This window comes from Stegodyphus dumicola, chromosome 2, assembly GCF_044657685.1.
Source record: "Stegodyphus dumicola isolate Sdum_Otavi_A_Nest chromosome 2, ASM4465768v1".
Classification (NCBI taxonomy): domain Eukaryota; kingdom Metazoa; phylum Arthropoda; class Arachnida; order Araneae; family Eresidae; genus Stegodyphus; species Stegodyphus dumicola.
The window spans coordinates 284,576,081-284,604,058 of record NC_140769.1 but is presented as its reverse complement, the minus strand read 5'-3'; the positions used below and the strand labels follow the sequence as shown (position 1 = coordinate 284,604,058).

The window sequence follows — 27,978 nt, the reverse complement described above, 5'->3', positions numbered from 1 at the left end:
TTCTAAAAAGAGTACAATAACAATCATTTTAATTTTTCTTTATTTCCAACATTCACAACATTGTCACAAAAATATACAACAGTGGAACATATATTTATAAAGCACAAATGACATTACAATTAAAAAATAACTTGTAACACGGTCACGAATGCATTCGTCTAATTCAGTTTACGCACATTTAAGAAATTAAACACATTTTTTGTTTTAGTTAGAACTTCGTATTTTATACTCACTCAAAATCTCTTTTATAAAATATTTTCTTCGCAGTATTTACTTGACGAACATATTGTTGCGAAATAAATTCGTAAACAATTGAGGCATATATTCATAGCTGATGTTTCTGTATAAAATTAAAATTCTAGACAGTTGGAGACGTTATTTCGCTTACTTTATAGCTCTATTATTCACGAAAGCCTTCATATGAGATCTTCCTCAAATAAAGTTCTTTTCATGGCTTAAAAACGTATACATAAAATGGATGCAATTTCATTTTTCCTGCATACATAATGACTCACAAATTATAATAATAAAAGGTATGAATATAGTGGCAGTTTTCCTAAGAGTGAAATTCAAATATAATGCCAGGGCCTTAAATTACTTCTTGAGTTTTTCTTCACTTATAAATTAGACAAAAGTCAGACTACAATAGGTATTCATGAACAGGCCTTTTTTTTAAAGAAACTAAATCCATATATTTTCTTAATCAAATATTCACCTAACAACATATATTGTAAACATAAATGCTGCAATTACATACTTCAGAAAAGATTTTACATCGATATTTGTATTTGAATAGCACTGAATTTGCATGGCTTGAAAATGATAAAAACGTTTAAGAAGAGAATAAAAAGTATACATCTGCGTTCTTTACGAGCAAAGTTTATTCTTAGATATTCAACTTTAATGCACAACAGTAAATCATACAAATAATGTATTCATCTTAAGGCTATGTAACTTAAGCCTTTCTCTTCCCACCGAGGCGTATAAAATAAAATTAATTCAATAGAATGCAATTATTTACTGCTTCAACCAATTTCATTCCAAAGAATTATAAGCAACAGTATTTTTTATATTTATGAAAAAGCACCGAAAAGCAAAGATAAATTACGGCTTGCAAGATAAAAATAAGTTTGTTGTTTCGTCTTTTATAAAGCAATTTGACATACAATTCATAAAAATTCTAAATTATTATCGAATTCAGAGGCAATTTAATGATTCAGTCAAGAGAAGTTTTCAAAAATTTATTTTCCTTTCATTAGAGACTTGACAAAGTAAGTAAAAATAGGAATATCCTTACCTGCAAACTATTTCTCAAAGGAGGTGTCGCGAATATATGCTAGAAATAATTATCTTACTCTTTTATTTCGCGTGTAGTTCATCAATGATACTCCAAATATTGAAAAAAAATGTCCGTTTCAAATCTTAACAAATTCAAAACAAATTAGTGCTTGAAAACGCCCAAGTAGTTTCTTTCAACTGAAGCGTTCAATTATTTCTTCTCTAATTAAATTAATTAGTTTTCCATCTTTCTGTGGTGAAACTCTTCACATAAATTCATTTCGCTTAATAATTTAATGTACACCGCTCAGAAAAAAAGGGGTAGTATTATATCTCCTGTTCTACTGGAAGGACTGAAGAAATTTAAATTGAGTTTTTAATGGCTCAAAAGCGCGAGTTAAGACATGTATTAGATTTATATAAGCATTGTCCGAATATAGGTATTTTGACACAGAATCGGACTTTTTCTGAAATGACATGCCATTTGTTTTCCATATTTCGATTCTACGACTCGCATTATGTCAAAATGCCAAGTTTTGTAAAAATCCCACAAATAGTTTTTAAAAAATTAACTCTCAAAATTTTATCAAAATGATTTAATGAGTCACAATATGAGTCAATTCAAGTTACCCAAAACCGTCGTGGAGGCTAATGTATGACAGTTACCAAAAGAAGCAATCTTCGAACGCTTCCAGAAATGTCTGGAGCGCTGGACCAATTCTGTATGTTCTGATGTATATTATCTCGAAGGTGGTTTAAGCAATACTTATTTTTATTTCAAACACAGTTACACTATAAGTGTTTTCCGTAAACATGTTGAAAAAGCACTTTAAAAGCATAAGCCTCTGATATGGCATTTTCTTTTGGTTGGAACTTAAACAGTAATACCAAACTTATAAGAGTAATATCAAAATATGATTAAGAATTGCATACTATTTTTGAATGATTTATTTTGCCCCAAAGATAGGTGATTCACTTTATTTAGTTTCTGAAAGAGAATATATTTTGAAAGATTTTACTTCGTATTACAGATTTAAATTTTGAAATATTTCAAAATCAGATTGAAACGAAATGAAAATCAGAATCAATCCGAACGAAATAAAAATCAGAATTCTTAGATATCAAAATCAATCTTAGAAATAGGTATCTTAAAAATTCTCAAAAATCAGAATTATTAGATATTAGAATCATTCTTAAAAATCAGAATCTTAAAATATTCTCAAAAATCTGAGTCACTCAGAATCAAATGAAAATTAAAATCAATACGAAGAAATGAAAATTAGAATTCTTCGAAATACATATAAAGCTAGTTCGAATTATATATAAATCTAATATATATCCTAAGTCGTGCTTTTAAGACATAAGAACGCACATTAAATTTCATCAAGTAGAACGGGAGTTTTTTTCCAATGGCGTGCGCAAAGACGATTTTGACTTCGCCACAACTAAGGCGAGAAATGTTGGAGAACGGGAGATATAGAACTGTCCTTTTTTACGTATAGAGCGTATTTTTTGTTTGCAATTCCAACCTTTTATTCTTGATTTCGTCCGATTCCCCGAACTCAAAATAGAAGGGAGGCTACTTCATTTTTTATTGTGAACGTTTTCAGTTACTCGAAATCAGGATGCCAAGCAAAAGTCATTGCTTTATTGGGTGTGTTGTTTTATTGTTTTATTGGTGAATTAGATTTTTTGTAAAAGGAAATCCAAAAGTCCTCTATTGCCCAGCATTGTTGGTCCAAAAATCATAACTTCCATTTTTCTGCTGCCAAACTTATTCAAAAAACATCTTCCACTGGTGAATTAGATTTTTCTAGAGGCGTTCCACATTCAAAAAAATCTTTCTGTTTCAGTTAACGACCCTAATTCCAATCCATTTTTACCTTCAGCCGTTAAAAAAATTATGTTTTAGTGTTCTTGTTTCATCAATAGATGGCGCCAGTAGCTTAACTCCTGTGCAGCCATTCTTATCTAATCTAATCACTATACCTTATCTCGTTCATTTGCACTTTGGCAGATAAAACTATCGAAACTATTCCTGTGAAAATTTGCAAATGGAACGCTGAATTTTGTTGCTTATAAATTAGTATTTGTTCGGTGTGTTATTTTACCTTACATATATTGACATATTAAAAATTTAGGCGACGAATAGCGTAAAGGAGATTTTTTTGTAATAAGACAAGTTAATTATCTGCATATATACGAAATGTAACAGGAATATAAACATGTAAAGCGATTAACTTTACAGAAGTATGAGATGATACAGAAGTTAGAGACAGAAAAACATGAAATTACGACACATATTTTATAAAATGCACAAAATCGCCAGACACATATATATATATATATATATATTTAATACATTAATAATAAAAAAATGTTTAAAAAAATCGTACTTTACTTCATTTAAAACATGAGAATTCAATAACGAAATACTTCATGAGGAAAAAATATGCGCAAAATTCACAACACGTTTTCAATTTGTTTGACGCCAGTTTTTGGCACAAAACTTTCAATAACATTAAACATTTTAAACATCGATAATAGTATAATAAACGATATAGTATAATAAGCTTTGTTATCAAGCAAGACGATAATGTACAACTTTAATAGAAATTAAGATTTGATCCACATTCCCATGATATGAGATTCACTTTTCTTTCAATTTACAGAAGCTGCTGCAGTTGTTCTATTGTGCATGAGGTCACTTGTGATGTCACGGTTTGATGTTGACGTCTAACAACCGAGCCCGCAACGCTGATATATGGACCTCGAAACTTCTTCTCAGCTTTGCCACAAGACAGCATCCTCTTGAAAGCCCTGCGAAACTACAAAAAAGAAAAATCCAACATTAGTTCCATTTTCATTGTCTAAATTTGTCCTCTACATCAGCGGTCGCCAACCGGTGGTCCACGGTATTTTGAGTTTTACGTATTTTTGCCTTGTCGCGAAGTGAGAACTGAATTAATTGAATGAGAAATACTCAATCGTCTGTGAAAAACGGTTTCTTTTTTGTTTTGTTTGCTTAATTTCTTTTATACGTCGTTCTAGCTTTATTATAATATTTGAATAGAACATGTGGCAACGATTAGATAATTCTTTAAATTATATAAATTTTGTGCATTTTGAGTTATAATATGAACGAAATATAATACTCTTAAGTGAACCTAGCGCCAGAGTTTTGCCACAGTAAACAAATAGAGTGAATTTTAAAGAATTCATTTATTCTATTGTGGTTTATGCGCTGTCGGTGAAGTAGATTTAATTCAATCCAATACGTTTAAATGAAATGCAAGAAAAAATGCGTATAATTTAATATTGCGTACAAGGAAGTCATGTGGCGTACCCATCAGATTATTTCTTTTGCTTTTTAAATACCCCGACATCGCTTTTTTAGTTGCTGCTTTGTGTCTAATTTTATTCTTCCTGTTAATTATATTTCTTGCTCCGAACAAACTTTTTTCGCACTTCTGAATAAGCCACTCTGAAAAATGTGGTGTACACGTCAGATTTTTTTTTAATTCATATTAGTGGTCCGCCAATAATAAAATTATATATGTAGTGGTCCGTGAAGTTCTAAGTGTTGACGACCACTGCTCTACATGATACATACTTTTATTGCATAGTGTATATTTTAACTTGAAATACGCATCAAGGAACTAAAATACTCTGAAACCGAAGAACCATCCATATGATCCTGGTGGTTCCAGATATCGAAACATGGAGGTAAGAAGATTTTAAAATGCATTTTATGTCTGTTAGTTGTTAATACGTTAGTTACTAACTCATCGTTTAAATCTTTCATCTCCCTTCGGCCGTTAAAAGCGTATAGATGAGCTCAACAATAATCTCCCCACTAAACGGTAAGGCGTTTTGTGCGTTGCATCTTCAAATGTACACTGCGAAAAAAAAAAAGACAGTTCTCTATCTCACGTTCTACTCGACCGCTTGACGAAATTCAACTTGTGTTTTTCATACCTCGAAAGCGCGACTAAGGATATATTCTAGATTTATATATAACATTGTTCTAACGTCAGTACTTTGACACAAAATCCGACTTTTTCTGCAATGACATGCCGATTTGTTTCCATATTTTCATTCTACAACTTGAATTACGCCAAACTGCCAAGTTTTATAAAAATTGCAAGAGTAGGTTTTAAAAAATTAGCTGCCAAAATTTTAGCTCCTCAGTGTTAATTGAACTTGATATAATATATTTATTAATATCTCTTTTTATTAAACTTCTTTGATTCTTCCTTTCAAATTTCGCCCACCAGTGGCCGAGTGGTAACGTCGCTGAACACTGGTAGTTCGGTCCGAGTTTCGAATCCCGCGAACGGGCTGGCTGCATGGGTGTTTTCGGGGTTTTCCCCATGTGTAACGTGTATACGATACAGTTTCCCTTAGAAAGTCCTCCACGAAGGCATCCCTCCCCTTAGGCAGATAGTGCCATAATTAAATACACCACACCACCACCTTTCAAATTTCGAAGTTTAGCTTCATTCCAAGTTATTCGCCCATATTTTTATCATTTATTTTTAAAGTTTGTATTTCCAATAATGTTTATATATATTTTGAAAACAATTTTGTATTATAATCTATAAAATTTTTACCATCATCTTAAAGTAGATGTATTTCTAAGCATACTTGTAAAGATTAGTTTTTTTATTCAAAATTTCCTAAGATATACGTGTATTTTACATATTGGCGCCTTTGAAAATGTAGCATATTTGTTATAAGCTAAGCGGTAATAACACCAAATGTGGATTATGCATTTTGTTAAAATTGTTTAAAAGTATGAACGATACCTTTTCCCGCTCGTGTATACAGTGAAAAAACGAGGTTTCTATCAATTGAGAAGTTCGCCAAGTAAATTATTCTTGGCAAAAACTCGAAAAAATGCGCCAAGATAAATTTTTGAATTTCTTCGTAAATTTCTCGCCACATTTTGCAAAATTTAATATTAAGGCGTAATTTGAGTCGTGGAATCGAAATATGAAAAATCACATAGCACGCCATTTCAGAAAAAGTCCGATTTTGTGTCAAAATGCCTGTATTAGAACAATGCCATATATAAATCTAATATATATTCTAACTCGGGTTTTCGTGACATGAAGATAGCAATTTGAATTCATCAATTGACCCAGTAGAACGGAAGGTATAGAACTGTAGAACTGTTCCCACGCCTTTTTTTTTTTTTTTTTTTTTTTTGTTCTTTTGTGCAGTGTACCAAAACTGATGGTAGGACATTGGAAATAAAGTGTGTGCGTGTGATTATGGCAAAGCCTCGAGGGCTATCTGCCTAAGAGGAGGGATGCCTTCGTGGAGGACTTTCTAAGAGAAACTGGCTAGTATACACGTTACACATGGAGAGAATCACGAAAACGCCCATGCAGCCAACCCGTTCGCGGGATTTGAACCTCGGACCGAACTACCAGTGTTCAGCGACTTTACCGCTCGGCCGCTGGTGAGCCATTGGAAATAAAGAATCGAGATGCAACGATGCTCTGCCGTTTCGAACTGTGATTTTCTAAGTAATTACATATTTTATCGAGTATCGGGAGACAAAACTTCAAACATTCGAAAACTTTCATCACGGCGTTAAGTCATCATAGCTCCGTTTTGCTCATTGAACACGCTGTTCAAATAATAGTTCATTTCCCTCAATTTCTCATACTAATCCTGAAAGTAAGTTTTTCTGCTAACTAGTTAAAATGTGTATCTTTTGTTTTAATACTAATTTAGTTTAGGTAATCAAATGAGCTTATTTTGCAAATATTAGAACTTTAGGAAATATAGGTAAATTAACAATAAACTTTCATCAGTATAGGTAAACTGTTAATAGCATTTTCGTGTAAAGGGACAGTGGACGTCCAAATACTTTTTTTTTTAATTATTGTCATAGAATTATGAAATTTTGCATGCATGTGTATTTTACTATAATTATATTAAATATCTTTGAAAAAATTCTGGATCATTGCAATTTATTTATTTTTTTTTTTTTAATTTCTTTTGAATTTTTTAAGTTTTTTCAAAATGCTCTATGCGACTTAAGGAGGCTCATACACCTTAAACCCCTTATGATCTTCGAATATGCGACTGTTGCAAGAATTAGGATATTTTATTTATTTTAAAAGCAATTACTTCCAACCTTTTACAGCTGACTACGTAGTATACCTGCTTTTGAAACTAGTAACCAGAAAGTTTGTGTTGCCACAAATATTTTTGTAATTTAATCCTCTTTTTGACAAAATATTTCGCCCTGTTTCCACCTTCCGCGCATGATATTTTAAAAATGGCTAATGGTACATCCTTGAAATTGGATGGAATTCTTTATATGGGCACTATTTTCTAACTGAACCAAAAATCTGATGAATATTTTAATATTGAAAAATTTTACAGACGAAAACATTACAGATTTTTTTTAATAAAATACATTTTATAAACACAACTCAAAATAAAATAAAAATTTAACATGAAAGTTTTAGAATTTTAGGTTTACAGTAGCTTCCAAATGTTATAAAAGTTACATATTAAATATGGAATTAAATTATGCAACACAATGTATTAAACTGTGCGCGCAAGGTGGAAACATGACGAAAACTTTTGTCACAAAGCGGATTAAATTATATAAATATTTGTGGCAACACAAACTTTATGATAACTATTTCAGAAAGCAGATATATCATGTTAATTCAGAAGTCAAACAACAAAAATCAGCGTTATATTCACAAAATTTTCACAGGACTAGTTTCGATGGTTTTACCGAACCATCATCTTCAGCTGCAAAACCGCAAATGAACAAGATAGGAAATAATGATTAGATAAGATAAGAAAGCCTGGACAAGAATAAGCAAGTGGCGCCATCTGTTGGCGAAACCAGAACTAAAACATAATTTCTCTAAAAGCCGAAGGCAAATTTGGATTGGAATTAGGATCGTTAACTAGAACAGAAAGATTTTTATGAATGTGAAATGCCTCTAGAAAATCCAGTTCTCCAATGGAAGATGTTTTTTGAATAATTTTGGCAGCAGAAAAATTGAAAGTGTGATTTTCGGACCAACAATGTTGAGCAACAGAAGACTTCTGTGTTTCCTTTTTTCTAACATATGCTTCATGTTCTTTGACGCGAAATTTTAAGGCACTCTTAGTTTGACCAATGTAAATTAAACCACACTGGCAAGGAATCCTATAAATACCCCAGGAATTCATATCCGGAATGGGGTCCTTGAGTATAGAAGTTGGAATTTTATTGATGGGAGAATAAACAACCCGAAAGTTAAATTTCTGCAAAATATGTGCAACTTTATAGCTAATTGATGGAAAGAAGGGAATGACAACAGAATTTTTATAATCTCCTAAAATAAGAGTGTGGCTTTTAGTGTGTTGAGATGACAATTTTTTAACTGCTTGATTAATAATGTTGGGTGTTTATAAAATGTTTTGTTGTTTGACTTCTGAATTAGTATTTATTCGGCGTGTTATTGTGTCTTAAGATATATCATGTATTCAGCTGTAAAATGTTGGAAGTAATTGCTTTTAAAATAAGTTAGTTATCCCAATTCTTGCGACAGTCACATATTCTAAGTTCTTATGGGTTTTAAGGTGTACGAGTCCCCTTAATTTTTTTTTCAGTTTCTTGTTATTTTTGCTTTATTTTTATTGAAAATGCATTGAAAACACAACTTAGTATCAATTAGTGAATTGAATAAAATGTTAGTCTTTAATTAATATTTATTTCACATATACCTGAATTTTGGACAAAATTTCCCATTTTATTACACTTTAACTGGACTTTTATCCCCTTAATGAATTCGCATTCAAAAATGCATACTAAGTTTTGTTGCTTGTATAAATGGGAATCTAAATGACAAATTACAGTCATTTTGAACATAAATTAAAGCGCATGGAGCACTTTGAAGATGTAAAAATCGCGAAAATTTCATTATGAGAAAAATACATTTTAAGAATATTTTAACCTTGCCTATAATATTTACTCCTCAGTATATCCCAATATATGATTTTATTTAATATAAAATATTTTAACATTGTTTTACGTAGGCATAAATAATGTTTCTACTAATAAAATTGTAGAATGGTAAGAAATACTTAATATTATTTTAGGAATTTTCTCGAACACTTTCAGTAAATTCAACCAAATACTTTTTTTTTAAACTAAGAATCACTTTAAAAACGTCGTGCACCGTATGTTTTCCCTTCCTTATTTACATTTTCAATATGTTTACCTAGTTTTTTTTTTTTTTTTTTTTTTTTTTTTGCGATTTTTCTTTTCTTGTATCCAGTCGAACCCCTCTTTTTGCTTTGATGTATACGACGTTTATCTTGCCTCTGTCCAATAGATATTGAACATGAAATTATATCTTTATGTTCCATACCTACAGTATTTAAACACTCAAAATTGAAGTCACTAATTGCTGTGATAACAGATGCTTTGAGCCTGTTTTCAATACAAATGTTTTCTTCGCGCAGTTCTTCCAAATGGCGCTATGTGAACTCTCGTTAATGTTTTGTATTTTTCCAGATATGAATCATGCTAAAAGCTAATTACTGGCTAGTCAATTGATACATTGGCAGTATTTTGGATAAAACATTTACTGTTGATTTGTTTTTCCTCATTGAATGAGATTTAAGTTTCATATTTTTCTGGCTAGTCAATTGATTAATTACTGGCTAGTCAATTGATACATTGGCAGTATTTTGGATAAAACATTTACTGCTGATTTGTTTTTCCTCATTGAATGAGATTTAAGTTTCATATTTTTCTGGCTAGTCAATTTATTAATTACTGGCTAGTCAATTGATACATTGGCAGTATTTTGGATAAAACATTTACTGTTGATTTGTTTTTCCTCATTGAATGAGATTTAAGTTCCATATTTTTAGCAATGCTACACTTAAAAAAAATAAATAATTGATATGACATCTGTTGGGTATTTATAATTTCTGGGTAACTCATTCGTGAAACAAACTTGCATAAATTGCAGGCTTCATAATATTATACATTTATATCTTACTAACAGTAAAAATTATTGTCGCGGAAATTAAAATAATGTTTCTCAAATGTTTGTTTACCTTTTTATTGACATTTAAATACCCCTTTAAATGTCGCAAAAAAGGTAAAACAAGCGTATTCAAACGCTTATAACTTCTTTAAAAATAATTTTACATACAAGCGACATTTTGTAGACGATAGAGTTAAAACCGAAGAATATTATCATATGAAATTTTTATTTCCCAATTTTTGGCCGATTTTTGCTAAACTCATCATCCACTGTACCCTTTTCTAATATGGTTAGCTAAATTTCCCAATGTAAAATGGAATATTACCCGGCGTGTTTCATACTGCTTTGAGATTAACCGTGATAATTTATTTGGTATGTGCCTACCCTAAATTCGTCGTTTTGGTGAAAATTTTCGAATTTTTTTTTTTATTTGTTCATTTTATAGGTCATATATTTAGGTTTCCAAAAATGCTTTATTTTTGTGTTTACGATAAGCAGATGCAAAGTTATAGTATAAAAAGTAAACCGGAAGTAAATTTTTGGATGCCGGAAGTTGGCATTTAAATGATCGTAAAAATGTAAACAATAAGTTTAAACAACTATTTTCTAATTATTAAACAGTATAAAAGCTGTAAAAACAACACATCTTTCCCTGTGTGACACTTTGCTGATAAAATGCCTACATGGGAAGACTCAAAACAATGAGTATTTTAATAACCTTTTGAGGTATATTTTACCTAAAGAAACTTTTGGCCAACTGAAAACATTGCTTTTAGGTGCAGATATTGCTGTATTATTATTTAATTCAAGATATTTAGGACTTTTACCTATTTTCAGGTATATAGAAATTAATCCCATTATGCTTGAAAGCTACGTGGGAATAGACAAACAGCGAATTCAGAAATAGAAACGCCAATCTCTACAAGCAGCAAACGTAACCAGTAAAATGCTAAAAGAAAGTCAAAATTAGTTAAGAATGAAGTAAAAGAGAGCCTAACATAAAAATACGGCGAGTTTTAAAGGTCTAAAGTGACTACAAAATTTTTTGTGCTGTAGTAAAATCTTTAAATGCATTTTCTGAGAAATGGTGTTTTTCGTTACTTTTGATTGCGATTACGTTAATTTCTCAAAAAGTATTCAGAATATTGAAATGAAATTTTGCCAAAATATTTTATTCATCTTTATCTGTGTTCCGTAGCAAAATCTGACCTCTTTGTATTTATTTATTGATTTTATTGACAGTATTTGAAAGAAAAGAGGATTTTTTTTGGTTTAAATTTTGAGTTTTTGCACCAAGTTTTGAATATTTCAAAAAATTTTACAAGTACTGCAAATATTTTGCTACAGAACACAGGTAAGTATGTTAATTATATACCGTGTAAAGATTAATGAAGTATATTCATTAGAATTTATTTTAGGAGATCTGGCGTAAATGAAAATTTTCTCTAAAATTATACTAAATATTGCCTATATTTGAAAAATTAATGAAACGTTCTATAAAATTCCATTTAAATTCATAGTTTTATATTCCATATTACTCAAAAACATGTGCGTTTAATTAAAATTTTATGTATTAAAAAAAAGGACTTCGTATGTAGGCACATACCTAACCGGGGTGGACAATAATTCTAAATATTAATCTAAACGGTCGCAAAGCCGTTCAGTTTTCCCTTACCGCGAGAAACATGCAGAACCCAAACAGAAGTGATACAGTATTTTAATACCACATCCAACAAGCCGCGATATATAGAATCATTTTTTAAATAACAATAACAAAAAAGAAAGCAGAAAACAGGCTGTGCTGACAGCGTATAAACGCTGATTTGCCTAATTCGCCCGGTGAAGGCGAAAACGCGACTTGACGGCACAGAGGGAAATAAAAATAGCAAAGGAATACTTTATATATACTTCTATCTTATATACACCTTCTGTCATAAAAATGTGCGCATGAAAAGGGGTTAGTCTGATTAGAATGAAATTTTGCATACGGGAATACAACGTTGATATAAATAAATGATAACAAAATCAAAGCAAATAATAATTTATAAACTTACTTATCTCAAAATTCCGGACTTTAATCATCTTCGTTATTGCTTTCTTCGCCATGTTGGTTTATGGCCCCACGTTGGGCTTAAGGACTGTTGGAAGCCAAAAATCCTCGAAAAATAGTGATTTGAGATTTTTGCATTTTCAGATTCTCTACACTTTTAGCTTTTTGAAAATGCCATAATTCAAACTCTATGAAAATTAAAAATATAAAAAATTCTAGTTTTGATTTAGCATCGAATGCTTTGATAAATGAGGATTCTTATATTAAAAACGCGTTTTACTCCAAATGCGATTTTTTACACTCGATGTACCGTTTCTCAGGAACTACTGCTCAACAAGTATGTAAATTTCTTATGACTTATCTTATATTTCCTTATATTTACTGAAATGAGCATTTTATGATAAACTAAGAAACAAAATGCTCACTCTTTTTTTTTTTTTTTTTTTTTTTTTGTGAGAAATTGCTAAATTTTACTATGTCCAATACAATATTCTATAAATTACACTAAAATTCGAAATTCTTCAAAAGCTCATTTCAGTATAGTCAAAAAGGTGTACTTTAACCTTTTGAAGACGGGATGGCCATTTTAGTGGCCATAGAGTCCTCTCTTTGAAAAGACGAGGTTGTCTACTTTAGTGGCCATATCTTTTTCCCCCCATTTTCCAGGCTGAAAAGTGGGGTGAAATGTCAAATTTGACGTCCCTGGGGTTTTAACCACTTATCTCTTTCAAAGGTCTTCCTTTTGCGACATAGATGCACCCCTCTGAGAATCCATTAAACTACACACAAGAATTTTTGTTGCAAATAGGAGATGATTTCTTAAAGGGGGAAAGCATTTGGTTCAGGATTTCCCGTCCTTTGGTAGCTTTTATTGCTACCAAAGCCCCGGCCTCAAAAGGTTAATTACACAATAAATTTCAAACATGTATCTACAGCAGATTTTTAAAAAAGGTGCATCAAAAAGGGGCCCTTTATATATTGTCGGTATAAGGGGCTCCGATTCACTTAAAGGGGCTCATACACCTTAAACCCCGTATGATCTTCGAATATATGACTGTTGCAAGAATTGGGATATTTTATTTATTTTAAAAGCAATTACTTCCAACTTTCTACAGCTGACTACATAATATAGCTGCTTTAGAAATTAGAAATCAGAAAGTTTGTGTTGCCACAAATATTTGTGTAATTTAATCGGCTTAGTGACAAAAGTTTTCGTCCTGTTTCCACCTTGCGCGCAGGATATTTTAAAAATGGCTAATGGTACATACTTGAAATTTAATGGAATTCTTTATATGGGCACTATTTTCTAACTGAACCAAAAATTTGACGAATATTTTAGTATTAAAAACATTTATGCACGAAAACATTACAGGTTTTTTTAATAAAATACATTTTATAAACTCAATTCCGAATAAAATAAAAATTTAACATTAAATTCTTAGAATTTTAGGTTCACAGTAGTTTCCAAATGTTATAAAAGCTATATATTAAATATGGAATTAAATTATGCACTAGAATGTTTTAAACTGAGCGCGCAACGTGGAAACTTGACGAAAACTTTTGTCACAAAGCGGATTAAATTACAAAAATATTGGTGGCAACACAAACTTTCTGATTACTATTTCAGATAGCAGCTATATTATGTAGTCAGCTGTAAAACGTTGGAAGTCATTGCTTTTAAAATAAATAAGTTATCCCAATTCTTGCAACAGTCACCTATTCGAAGATCTTATGAGTTTTAAAGTGTGTGAGTCTCCTTAATTCTCCAGATTCTTAGTGTCCTGGGGCGCTGCCTGTACTATTCATGGTGAGGTGTTTGGTGTCCTGTTCATTTCTACCTATCTGCCACCTGAATGTGATATGCTTCATGGCAATTTCTCACCATCTTGCGAAGCAATCCTTGATCCGCGATCCTTCGCACTCGACTGACTGATGACTCGATTGAAAAATATAACTAAAATGGACACTTCAGAAAGCTTAGGATCCTAACAAAACAAACAAAATGGGTAGAATTTAAAAACAAAATGCAAGAAAATTAACGAATGAATGCAATTTTTATTATTCTATTGGGTAAACTCTAAAGTGAGTGAAGGAGTGACGGGAGAACGTATGTACCATTCCTCTACCACGCGGTTACGGGTGCTCATACACCTTAAACCCCTTATGATCTTCGAATATGTAACTTGCAAGAATCGGGATATTTTATTTATTTTAAAAGCAATTACTTCCAGCTTTTCACAGCTGACTGCATAATAATATAGCTGCTTTAGGAACTAGTAACCGGAAAGCTAGTCTTGCCACAAATATTTTTGTAATTTAATCCGCTCTGGGACAAAAGGTTTCGCCATGTTTCCACCTTGCTCGCAGGATATTTTAAAAATGCTTAATGGTACATACTTTGACATTGGATGGAATTCTTTATATGGGCACTATCTTCTAACTGAACCGAAAATATGATGAATATTTTAATATAAAAAATCTTATTCATGAAAACATTACAGACTTTTTGAATAAAATATATTTTATAAACTCCACTCCAAATAAAATAAAAATTTAACATGAAATTCTTAGAATTTTTGGTTCACAGTAGTTTCCAAATGTGATAAAAGCTATATATTAAATATGGAATTAAATTATGAAACAGAATATTTTAAACTGTGCGCGCAAGTTGGAAACATGACGAAAAATGTTGTCACAGAGTGGATTAAATTATAAAAATATTTCTGGCAACACAAACTTTCTGATGACTATTTCAGAAAGCAGCTATATATGTAGTCAGCTGTAAAAAGTTGGAAGTAATTGCTTTTAAAATATATAAGTTTTCCTAATTCTTGCAACAATCACATATTCGAAGATCTTATGGGTTTTAAACTGTACGAGTCCCCTTAATTGATATAGCGTCGCATGTACTTTTATTTTTATTAAAAGTACATACATAAATACTCTCTAGAGTTAACACACGATATAATACGGGTGGGGATTGGGGCATTTAGGTATCGTGGGGTGTCTTGCATCATCTCATTCCACAGTTGCTGTGGGCGTGCCTTTAATTTGATAAACTCTTAGGCTGTCCATTTTGCCATCTCAAGCAATCCAAGATCGTTGAAAGTCTGAGGAAAAGGAGGTAATGTATGAGAAAGAGTGGTAATGGGAAGGCATATCTGTTACATCCTTTCGTTTACTATCTTAGCATTTTTCTCTCGAAAATCGACTCCAAAGAGGGAGGGACATTAGGGACAATTCACGACGCTGAAGGATGTCATGAACGTGCCACTGTGTTGACATAAAGTGGAGTTGTCTAGTGACATACCAGGTTTAGGAGAGTGTACCATTGTAAAAGGAAGTTATGATCTAGGCTTTCACCAGGGGACTTTCGAACGCATACACTTTCGTCATCTCTGCCCAAATTAAATTTCAATTCGTCATTGAAGACGACCGCATGGAAATTCGGTTGCCGTTCACCCGCGATACCAGATGTCCTTCAGTCAGTATGTAGAGACATTAGGTATTTTTGGAAGCGAGCAGGATAAAAAATCAGCAACGCCTTCCCCGGAAATCGAACCCCGGACCTCTGGATTACGCGGTCAGACCACCACACCACGAAGGCATGCCAAGAAGGTGGGAGAAATACCTTATATACTTCTCCTTCTTTAAGGGCGACTGGAATTTTTAGGGGACACAATCGCCAAATCCTAGGTGTGGAGAACCATTATCCAACCCCCTTTTAGTTCGGATGCCAGTGTAGACATTAGGTATTTTTGGACGCAGGCAAGATGAAAAATTAGCACCACCTTCGCCTAGAATCGAACCCCGGACCTTTGGAATACACTCCCAGCGTGCAAACTACCACACCACGAAAGCAGGCCAAGAAGGTGGGAGAAATAACCTTATAAGTATTGATAGCCTGCCTGTGTTCGGATGGTCGACAATGATAGAGTTAGCGCTGTGTGTAGGTATCGGATGAAATGACAGTCCTCTGGACCTCCGTTGTGCCCAGCACTTCCTGAACCTGGCCGCAGTGAAAGCAGTTCATCTTTTGTCTACTGGTCTAAACATTTTCTCACAAGTCAAAGCGGCCTAGGTGGCGAGCTACTCGGCGATATCATCATCCCAAAAATTCTTTCACTCTTAAACTTTGATTAATAATCATATTGTTATCGATTGTTATGTGCCTACAAACGTGTTGAGAAAGCATGCATCTGCAATCTATTAAATACAGGTAAAATACATATGTACGTTTTCATACTTCCCTTAGTGCAGTTGAAAGTGCCTTCGGGGCATTATACAATGCACAAATAAGCTGGATTTATAATTATTTGCATAGCTGTCTGAAAAGTACCTTCATGAAACGTTTCGCTACGATGTGATAAATACTTCTTAGAGCGTAAATATTTATGGTAGTGAGTGAATAAACAATATTGTGAAGATTCTCAGAGATTTGCCCTGTTATGCATACTGAGTAGCGGTTCTTTATACGGGAAGAAAGATGGTAAATTTTTGGCGGTGCTACTTTGGTAGACGGTTGCACGGATTTTGGCGATTTGTTGGCGATTTTCTTTTGGCGAGTAATACAACTTATGGTAAACCCATTGCTGGATAAGTTATTTATGGTAACCGATACTTATTTATGGTAACCGATACTTTGTTGTCATTTTATTCAAAAAGTAATGTGTTTTATTGTGCATAAATTCCGTGTTTTAAATATTATTTATGGCTTCTAAATATTAAAAATCAATTTAATTTTGGATTTTTATTTGAAATAAAAATTTTATTGTTTATCATATTTTATGAAATTTTATGTTGTGGTTGATGTAATCAATGACGTCACCTTACTTTAAAAGTAATTGGTTTTAATTTGTATAAATTTAATCTAATGTTTTAAACATTATTTATGGCTGTTAAATATTAAAATACAATTTAATTTTGCCTTTTTTTAAAAAAATGATATTATTATGTATGAATTTTTAAATAATTTTAATTCTAGGCGTGATGTAATAAGCTCTCTGATTGGTTATAGAATATTTGTGCATTAACGAGCTGTAATCAGCTCCCTGATTGGTTACTGACAATTTATGCATTTCCGCGTCATTTTAAAATATAATTCATATCTTCGAATTCCTCGGATTTCAAATGGAATGGATATCTCCGTTTCGAAGACGAATGTTGTTATTGGTAATTACCAAGAATTATTGGTATTGGAATAAAAAAATTGCCCTTTGAGACTTTATTTTGGCCAACCTGTCTTTCCTAATCAAAGATTTATTTATAAATTGTTAATAGCGTCAGAGGAAATTTTGGAGGAAACCTCGCTAATTGCTTCTTCAATGAAGTGCGAGATATTTGGATAACAGTTGAAGATGGTTAAAAGATCCGATTCAATTATGATTCCGATTTATTTTTTTGTGGTACTTATCAATAAACAACATGTTAAATGACTAAAAAAAATGTAAGTACATATTTTTCTTTTATTTTATAATTGTATACTTCAATTTTTGTTAAAAAAATTAATACACTATTTTCAAAAATTGCTGAGATAATTATTGTCCATATGTTTTAATGTTAATTATATTCTATATAAGGTATTTTAAAGTATTTGAATTTAATAATATTCTTATTCTTTTAAATGTTTGTAGGATGGTTTTTAATTCGATAGTCACTTTCAGTAATATTTTAATCTAATTAAACGTTGGCACAATGTTTTTATAGCGGTTTTTTATTCTCTTCTTTGCTATATGAAAGTGATAATAACCTTACTTTAGTATTTTATACTCATACTAAATGTATTTATTTACACTTGCCTGCCATCTTAAAAAACGACATTTTCAACAAAAATTTAATCCATTACTTTTAACGATATTTATTTATTTATTTTTTTTTAAGTTTCGAATACTTTACTATGCGTAAAAACATCGTTTTTCAAGATGGCTGGGGTTTGTAAAAATCGCGCCAACAATTGCGCCAACGTAAATCGCCAAAAATCCGTGCAACCGTCTACCAAAGTAGCACCTTTTTGGCACTAGTATCTTAAGATCGCACAGTCTAATCAAGATATCGAAAGACATTTTGAAGAGGTGTCAATCAGTGCATTTATTATATAGGTACTTTATATAGGCTTCATCAAAATAGAGTGAGACATTCTTTGCCGACAGTTTTTTTATTTGTAATACCAAAGCTGTCCGGGTATTTTGGTCTTTAGTCGTGCTTTTACATTAAATATTAATTACACGTCCAAATTCAAAGTTTCAACTTGTTAAATATTAATGCTCATTAATCACAAGAGGTATGAAAAACTTTTACTGCGAATGCTTCAATTGAATTTTTATTTATAGGTGTTGAATTGCCTAACATTAAAAATGATTAAACACGTACCCAGTTAAATGTTTTGACCCAATATACACTTTATTCTTTGAACAAAATATATTTTCCTGGCTTATTAATACCCCCAGTGACTGTAAAATTGAGAATCCCCCGATAAAATTGTTTAGCGACATAAGTGAATCTATAAATTAATGCGCTAGTCGAAATCTTTTTAAGCACTTATTACAAATAACCGCAATTATAATTCATAAGAATTCAACTTATTTTACTTACTTCTTGCACGAATGTGCCAAGAAAGAAGTAAAACACTTTTATAAGCCATTTTAAAAGGAAATAAATTCATAAAATTAATTAAAATCGAGTCTTAAACTGTTATTTAACTTCCACATAAATATTATCTGATTTATCTTTATTTATTTTTTTTAACCCTTTGACTTTTTTAACCTTCCAGCACTCGCGCTTGGCAATTTTACATGAGCACGCGCGAGTCGTATTTTTTACGATATCCGTTATTTTACCGTTTTTGACACGAAAAACGACAGAAATGGGTGAATGTTGATAATAAATTTGTTAAGAAACGAAATATTAATCTTATTATTGCAAAATACAAATGATATCACATTCAAATATAAGTAAATTATTTTTAAGTTCTTATGTTAGGGAGATGGAAACGCAATGATGTATTTCATTATAGAACATTTTAAATTTATTATTTAATAATTATATTTTAAAATCGAAGTTTATTTTAATATTCATCAAAGGCAAGTATAGACAAATAAAAAAAGAAAACACCTTGGTAGGAAAAAAAGTAAGTTTAACATTACTTACGTCTGCAAGGAAATTTACTCCTTACTGGTTACAAAAGCGCTCTTTAAACTAACTTTAATATTTTATTTATTTATAAAAATTAGAAATAAAAGAAAATAAGGAATGGAAATCACTATTGTTCTCCCATCCAAAGGTTTCCTTGTCTTCCTTTTCATCATCAGATAATTCTTGAAGAATGCGAGCAAAATCAGCTCGTTGAATATATTTTTGTGCCACAAAAACCGATGTGAAATTTACAGGGCCAAATGTATTCAAATTAAAATAATACACGGCAATTAATAACACAAAATGACGAAATATTTGAGAAAAAAAATATTTTCCGAATTTTTCAACCACGATCACGCGCGTGTCGTAAAATTACGAAAAAGCTCCCACGTAGCACAAACGCGCAGTTAAAAAAAAAGTCAAATGACTTCCTGTTGGCACATTCCATGATGTGGGGAAAGGTAGATAGGAGGAATGGAGGAATAGAAATGACCTTCAGAGGTCTCAGCTTCGATATGCGAAAAATGTGCATTAAAACCTGAATTTGTCATAAATTTTGCACATACGCGCGTGTTGGAAGTTTAAAAAACACCTGGTTTTCTATGAAAGTGAACAAAATATATCATAAATAAGGTAATTTTAGCATCTGGAATTTTTTTGCCAAACAGTTTTCAAGCTAAAAGCTGTAATTCGTATATTTCAGCCGCAGTTAGTGATGGGATACAAATCTTCCACGCGCAGCTATCCACTTACTATAAGCACATCTATTATTCTTGAAAGCTTATTATACGAAACAGATTTACATCAGATGGTACAAGGTAAAGTATTCTTTGGAAAAGCCAACATTACACATTGGGCAACTCATGTTGGTTTTTTTCTCTATGTTCATTTGTGGACAACGAGCTCAGCTGTGTCTTGATTTTCCAACTATTGGAAAATGATCCCCAACATTCAAGCAATTCTAAGTACTTTTTAACCCATCAGTAATTATTAAATTTGTAGTGGGACATATATGTCCCGTTATGTAGTTAATTTGTAGTGGGATATATACAGGGGTTGGACAAAAATATGGAAACACCTTTAAAAAAACATGTTTCTTTGCTTAATATGGTGTAGGAAACCCGTTGGCATCCAAAACTGCTTGCAGTCTTCTCGGAATGGATAAATACATTTCCTGTATGTTTGCCAAGGGAAATTATACCATTCTTCCTGCAAAACGGTGGCAAGTTCAGATAACGATGTTGGCGGTGGATAACGAGAACGCACTTTCCGTTCCAATGTAGACCACATAAGTTCGATAATATTCAGGTCTGCTGACTGTGGTGGCCAGTGGAGATGGGACAACTCATCCTCGTGCTCAGAAAACCAGTCCTGGACAATGTGAGCTGTGTGAACAGGGGCTTTGTCGTCTTGGAAGACACCATCACCATCGGGGAACAAAGTTTGTACCATGGGATGAATTTGATCGGCCAAAATGTTCACATAAGTCTTGGCAGTCATGTGCCGTGACACAGTTATCATGGGGCTAGCAGAGAACCACGATATGGCTGCCCAAACCATAACAGAACCCCCGCCATGTTTCACTCTTGGCAACAAGCAGTCTGTATTATAGTCTTGAGATGGCGTTCTCCAGACGTAAACTCGGCCAGAAGTGGGAAACAATGTGAAAGAAGACTCGTCAGACCATATTACTCGCTTCCACTGCTCTATAGTCCAGGCTTTATGACTTAAACACCACCTTTTCCTGTTACGAGCATTAGCATCACTGATGAGTGGCTTCTCAATTGCAGCACGGCCAGCCATTCCCTGTTTATGAAGCTCCCTTCTAATTGTTTTGGTATTCACAGGGTTCGGTAACACAACATTCATTTCAGCAGTAACTTTTGCAGCTGTGGTCTTCTTATTTTTCGTCACAATTGCCCTTAATGATCGTCTGTCACGATCACTCAGGACACACTTTCGTCCGAGCTGTGATTTAGCATGTTTTTCCGCTTTTCAAATATGCGAAATAAATCTATACAGTACCTCTTGAAACACCAAACACCTCGGCTACCTTGCTTACGGAAGCACCTACCATACGTGCTCCAACAATTTGCCCACGTTCGAAGTCTGTTAACTCTAATATAATGCAATGACAACCTCACATAACAGTACTCCGACAATAACTGAACTGTTTAGCACATTTACGAAGTTGTATAGGTGGCGTCAGTAGTCGAAAACGCCAGCGCCACCTACATATTTCATTAAAATCAATCTTTCTTTTCAAACATGCATTTCACAAGGTGTTTCCATATTTTTGTCCATCCACTGTATATCCCGTTAAGTAGTTAAAGAATTAATCTCAAGGCACGTACCATGAATCCGTGGTTAAACTTCCCTTCCAATCTTAATTGTAATCAGCACAAATAAAGTGATACAAAAATCATAATGTTTTATAAAATGGTAAATTAAAATTCTTAAAAAAAAGTTACGTATATTTACTTTTTCCTATTTATTATAATAATTTTTTAATCAGGTTAAAATTATAATTAAACTTTTAATGAGGTAGTTATACTTTTAAGGAGGTGCTCTTGGGTCTTTCTGAGAATAGCTTCTTTGCAAGATCAAACAAAATACTCTTAAATCTTCATACAATGATTACAGCCATGGTCGATTTCTGCTTTTAATATCATTCATCACAGAAAAGCTTGCTTCACACGAGTATGAGATAATGAACAGAAATATTCCGATTACATTCTGCTATTATTTTAGGGGGAAGGAGTAATGGTCAGAAATTTACAACTGACAGACAGTCAAAATGTTGTAATATCTGTTGTTGAAAATTTTGAATGCTTTTTCATTTCTATTTACGTTCGCTCTTTAATTCCCAGAAGTGCACACACTCAAAGATTTCTTACCCAACACAGATTTACTTGGGTTGAAAACACTGGTTTAGCATTTTACTATGACAGTAGCGGCCAGAAAGGACACCCTTTCCTGTCCTGGACGATCCTGGACGTAGGGAAAGGTTAGCGCGGAGGTCAGAACACAAGTTCTTCAGTAGGCCACCCGTCCTTCGTCGTCTCCGTACAGGGTGACTCAGAGGGCCACTATCACACATTCGTTTGTTTCGGAAGAACAACTGTTTGGAACAATTTTTCTGCTTTGTCACAACAGCCAATCACCACAGATAGCTTTGGAGTTAACAGAGGGGAAGCTGGTTCTCCATCACAAACAAGCTGATAGCTGATTGGCTGAAAACGAACAACTTGCAATTTGTTTCGAAAGGAAAGAAAACAATCGTAAATCTTTCTTTTAATAGTAAGTCAGACAGAAAAATTGTTCGAAACAGTTGTTCGCGTGAAAAAAAATGCATGTGTGATATGGGCTTTTTCTTAAGCCTCTTTTTTGAGTTAAAAATTTTTAAAACTCTGTCGCAGTGCAGTGGGAGCCCATTTATGAATACGCAGCGAGGACTGGGGGGGCTGAGACATGGAGCCTAGTATGGAGGTGTGGAATCCGTCCCTGCAGAGATACCGAAACACGAAATTCATGTAAAGCCAGCTCCTCGTAACAATGACATAATAAAGATTAATTTACAGAATGTGAATTTATAGAATGTGATGCAAAAACTATCGTACGTATTGACAGTTTTAGAGATAGTTCGCGAAAGCACAATAGTATACAAAAATACAAATATAAATTTCGAAGATACTAATTTTTGTAGCAGAAACACATATTGAAGTTTGTAGTAATGTATGATATCATTTCTGATTTTAAAATAGAACCGTCATAATGCATTTAAAATGAATTTAATTTTGGAGTATATTGAAACAATAATCCATACACGTCAAATGTGAGAAATAAATCATTTCAGTATAAATAAAAAATATTTCAACAAGTAAATATATCCATCGAAATAGGCAATTTTAATCAAATATATAAATTCATAAAAGCAACATCGAAAATCTAAAATACAAAATTGTATTCTCCATATTTTGCGAAAGCTTGTGAACGATAGTTTAAGTGATGAAAACAGGCATTCATGATTTGCCTTCGATATTAGAAAGCTCAATTTTGAATGCACATAACACACTCTAACTAAGCTTTTTTTTTTTTCGTTTAGATGGCAGTGTTTGTGCATCTGAAAAATATGGAATATCCCTCTAAGCGGCAAGGCCGTATATATACGACCGTATATATACGGTTAAATATTCAAGGGTGATATCTGTAAGAACGTATATATACGTGCATATTAAAATATGTCGGAGACGTTAAGGCAATATATCAAAAGTACACAAATCCAGGTATGAAATACCAGGAGAGAATGTTACGAAAATCAAAACACAATTTGTTCTCATAGTAGTTTTGGGAAAGTTGTGCTTTCTCAGCGAAAGCCCCGGCCGCTCAGAGGGATATGATTTCATTCTTCATACTCTTTTTTTTTTTTTTTTTTTTTTTTTTTTTTTTCTGAGACCCGCAAGGTTCTTTTTACCTCGCAATCTTTCAGATCAGCTTTTAAACGTTTATTTCGCACAGTTTTAGTAATAAATAGATGCCAAATTTCCTCTTAAGCAAACTCGCAAGAAATTTTGTTTTCAATTTTTTACTGAATTTCTCGAAAGTTCGATCGATGAATCACGATTCGATGCTTTCTTTCGATTAGTTCTTTTTCTATTTAAGTGCGGCCTCTTTTTTCAAAATGCTTCAAAGTACATTACACAACACCTCTCTAAATATTTTAAATTCTGTGTAATCTCAATTTTCAATTCTTCTTGCTTATTTAAAAGCAATAGATGATACAAGTGCTGAATATTAATTTTTTTACGCTCAGTCGTTTCTCAAGAGCTACTTTAATTTCCAAAATTATCAGCTAATTAGCGCAGCTGAATAATAAACTTTTTAGTAAAACAAAGTAGTTTGTAAATTTTAACAAAGCTCGTTTTTCATGGAAAAAGATACAAATGAAAAGTTGAGTTGCTCATTTGCTTCTACTTTTAAGAAATTATAATAACCTTAAGGGAACTCATACACCATAAACCCTTTGCGATCTTCGAATATGTGACTGTTGCAAGAATTCGCATATTTTATTTATTTTAAAAGCAATTACTGCCAACTTTTTACAGCTGACTACATAATATAGCTGCTTTGGGAACTAGTAACCAGAAAGTTTGTACTGCCACAAATATTTTTGTAATTTAGTCAGCTTTGTGACAATATGTTTCAGCATGTTTCCACCTTCCGAGCATGATATTTTAAAAATGGCTAATGGTACATATTTGAAAGTTGATGGAATTGTTTATATGGGCACTATATTCTAACTGAACCCAAATTCTGAAGAATATTTTAATATTAAAAAATTTTATGCACGAAAAACATAACAGATTTTTTTAACAAAATACATTTTATAAAATCAACTCCAAATAAAATAAAAATTTAACATGAAATTCTTAGAATTTTCGGTTCACAGTAGATTCCAAATGTTATAAAAACTATATATTAAATATGGAATTAAACTATGCAACAGATTATTTTAAACTGTGCGCGCAAGGTGGAAACATGCCGAAAACGTTTGTCACAAAGCGGATTAAATTATAAAGATATTTGTGGCATCACAAACTGTCTGATTACTATTTTCAAAAGCAGCTATATTATGTAGTCAACTGTAAAAAGTTGGTAGTAATTGCTTTTAAAATAAATAAGTTATCCCAACTCTTGCAACAGTCACATAATCGAAGATCTTATGGGTTTTAAGGTGTATGAGTCCCTTAAATGAAATTCATAATTATTTCAAGTTAAACATTTTTGTAACTGAAATCTACTTTTACAGGTATCTTGAACACAGTTGATCACCCCATAGAAAAACCAACCAAAGATATTTAGATAAAATAATTTCATAGCCTTTTCTTTCCAAATTATTGTGTTTGAAAAAAAAAAATGCGATTTAGGTTACCACTATTATCAAATTACCTGCTGAAACATTTTATGAAAATATTTTTGTGCTTGAAGAGAAGAAAAAAATTTCCTTGAACACTTACCTTAATGGACATGACATTGTAGAGAATGGGATTAATGGCGCTGTTGATGAAAATCATGGTTTTGCAGAACATCAAGAACCACAGCTCCATGTAGCGATGTTTGGCAAAAGAATTGTATACAACCAGGACTCGGTATGGAAGCCATAAAGTGGCAAATACAGCTACAACGACGGCTAGCATTTTCACAACCTAGTTCAAAACAGAATAAATACATGTACATTTATCCTATATTTTACAATAATACATATAATTTGTAACATACATTAGCTATAAAACTGTAGAATTGGGTGCCCCTTCGATTGGCGATAAATTTTGTTCAGTTTTGGCGAGGAGTAATTTTGCTTATATGACATCATCATTTTTTTAATTTTTTAAGTGAAAATAGATCGATTTGTACACGGACAAAGTCAAGGCAGTGCGCAATGCTGAGTTGTGCAATTCTATGGCGTTTTTTAAGTGAAAATAGATCTACGTGTACATGGACACCGAGTTTGTGCAATTCTTTGACTTCTTATTTTGGTTTAGAGTAGCGGCTATCTTGAAATTGTGCCTCCTTACGGCCCATTTCGGCGTCAGAAAAGAATTGTCAAAAAAACAAGGAGCACTCCATTGTAAACTTTTACAAAACATTATAATAATAATTTCTATTAGACTAACAATATTTTTTCATGTTTACATATACATGTTTCCTTATATACCCCAGTGCAAAGAACATGGTAGTTAATAAATAAATGTAATACACAAAGTGTTAAAGACAAAGTGTTAAAGACCCCTTTGGACATAATCTAAAATCTGAACCATTTCAGATTTTTTTCATTTTTTTTACTTATTTATTTATTAGTTCTCTTCCACTTTTGCTTTTTCTACCTACAGTTGTTTTTGTAATCTGCCATTAGAAACTAAAAATTTTAAATAGATACCACTTGAGCCTCAGTTTCACATAATAGTACCATATAATAGTCAAATGATACTAATTAGTCATCAAGTCAGATATGAAAATCATATGATAGTCATTAGTTTCAAATAATGATATATTGTCCCCTTATTCTTCCAATAAATAATTCCACAGATTTGCTATCCTCGTTGAAGAAGGATTTAAACAAGGATTGAAACCCGGATTTTATTTAATGACCTTGCACTTAAACTAATACATTATGATACCATTTAATTCGAGAATAATACTAATTCAGAAGTAAAACAACAAAAATCAGCGTTATATTTTCAAAATTTCACAGGAGTAGTTTCGATGGTTTTACTGAACCACCATCCTCAGCTGCAAAACAGCAAATGAACAAGATAGAACATAATGATTAGATAAGAAAAGAAAGCCTGGACAAGAATAAACAAGTGGCGCCATCTGTTGATGAAACTAAAACGTAATTTCTTTAAAGGCCGAAGGCAAAAATGGATTGGAATTAGGATCGTTAACTAGAACAGAAAGATTTTTTTGAATGTGAAATGCCTCTAGAAAATCCAGTTTTTTCGAGAATAATAATTACCCCAAAACAAATTCTTCATAATTTTATTCCTTATATACTCTAACAATATAAAAATTACTATCAAAAGTTGAATACTTTTAGAAAATGAAAGATATTAAGACATCAGATAAATGGAAACATGTAAAACGTTACTGCGAGTTGTTAGATTTTATTGTTAGAGTATACTAAAGAACGAAATACGTACGCACTCCACTACAAACTAAACGGAGACAATAAACTCAAGGGAAACATCATAGATTACAAATTCATGTCCTCCTTAGGCTATAGTTTGCAGTATACTCTATGGCCTAAGTTATTTCCTCTTATGAAAAATAAAATTATTTTAACTACCGCAGCTTTTATAAGTATTTACAGACATCTCAATTATAGTACACCTTGGGGAAATTTCAGGATACGTTTTAAGTCCTTAAAGGCAAAGAAAGTAACTAGAAACTAAGGAAATATATCTTATATTTAAACGCATGAAAAGAATTATTTAAGAAACATAACCTATCGTTACGATCATTCATATATTAATACTAGAAAAGACTGAAACTTAGTATATACTGTAATGTATTTTGCAGTAATTGACAAAACAGATAATCTTCTTAGTAAAATATAAATTTTATTTTTAGTTTACGCAGATAGATAATTTGTATACAATTCTTAAGAGGGCTCATATACCTTAAATCCCTTACCATCTTCGAATATGTGACTGTTGCAAGAATTGGGATATTTTATTTACTTTAAAAGCAATTACTTCCAACCTTTTACAGCTGACTACATAATATATAGCTGCTTTGGAAACTAGTAACCAGAAGGTTTGCGTTGCCACAAATATTTTTGTAATTTAATCGGCTTTGTGACAAAATTTTTAGTCATGCTTCCTCCTTGATATTGCGCATGATATTTAAAAAATGGCTAACGGTACATACTCGAAATTAGATGGAATTCTTTATAGGGGTACTATTTTCTAACTGAACCAAAAATCTGATGAGTAT

General features: G+C 32.2%; 1 protein-coding gene across 2 annotated transcripts in view; it reads right to left on the bottom strand.

Annotated features, from left to right (window-relative positions):
• Positions 1-22: 22 nt before the first annotated feature.
• Positions 23-27,978, bottom strand: part of LOC118193431 (thyrotropin-releasing hormone receptor-like) — a 380,180-nt gene continuing 352,224 nt past the window's right edge. For both annotated transcript variants that reach the window (XM_085812238.1, XM_035364524.2), the window contains 2 exons: positions 25,500-25,688; positions 23-4,106 (listed from right to left, as the gene is read on the bottom strand). In XM_085812238.1, coding sequence (XP_085668364.1) covers positions 3,945-4,106; positions 25,500-25,688 — 351 coding nt within the window. In that variant the 3' untranslated portion in view covers positions 23-3,944. The remainder of the gene's footprint in view (positions 4,107-25,499; positions 25,689-27,978) is intronic.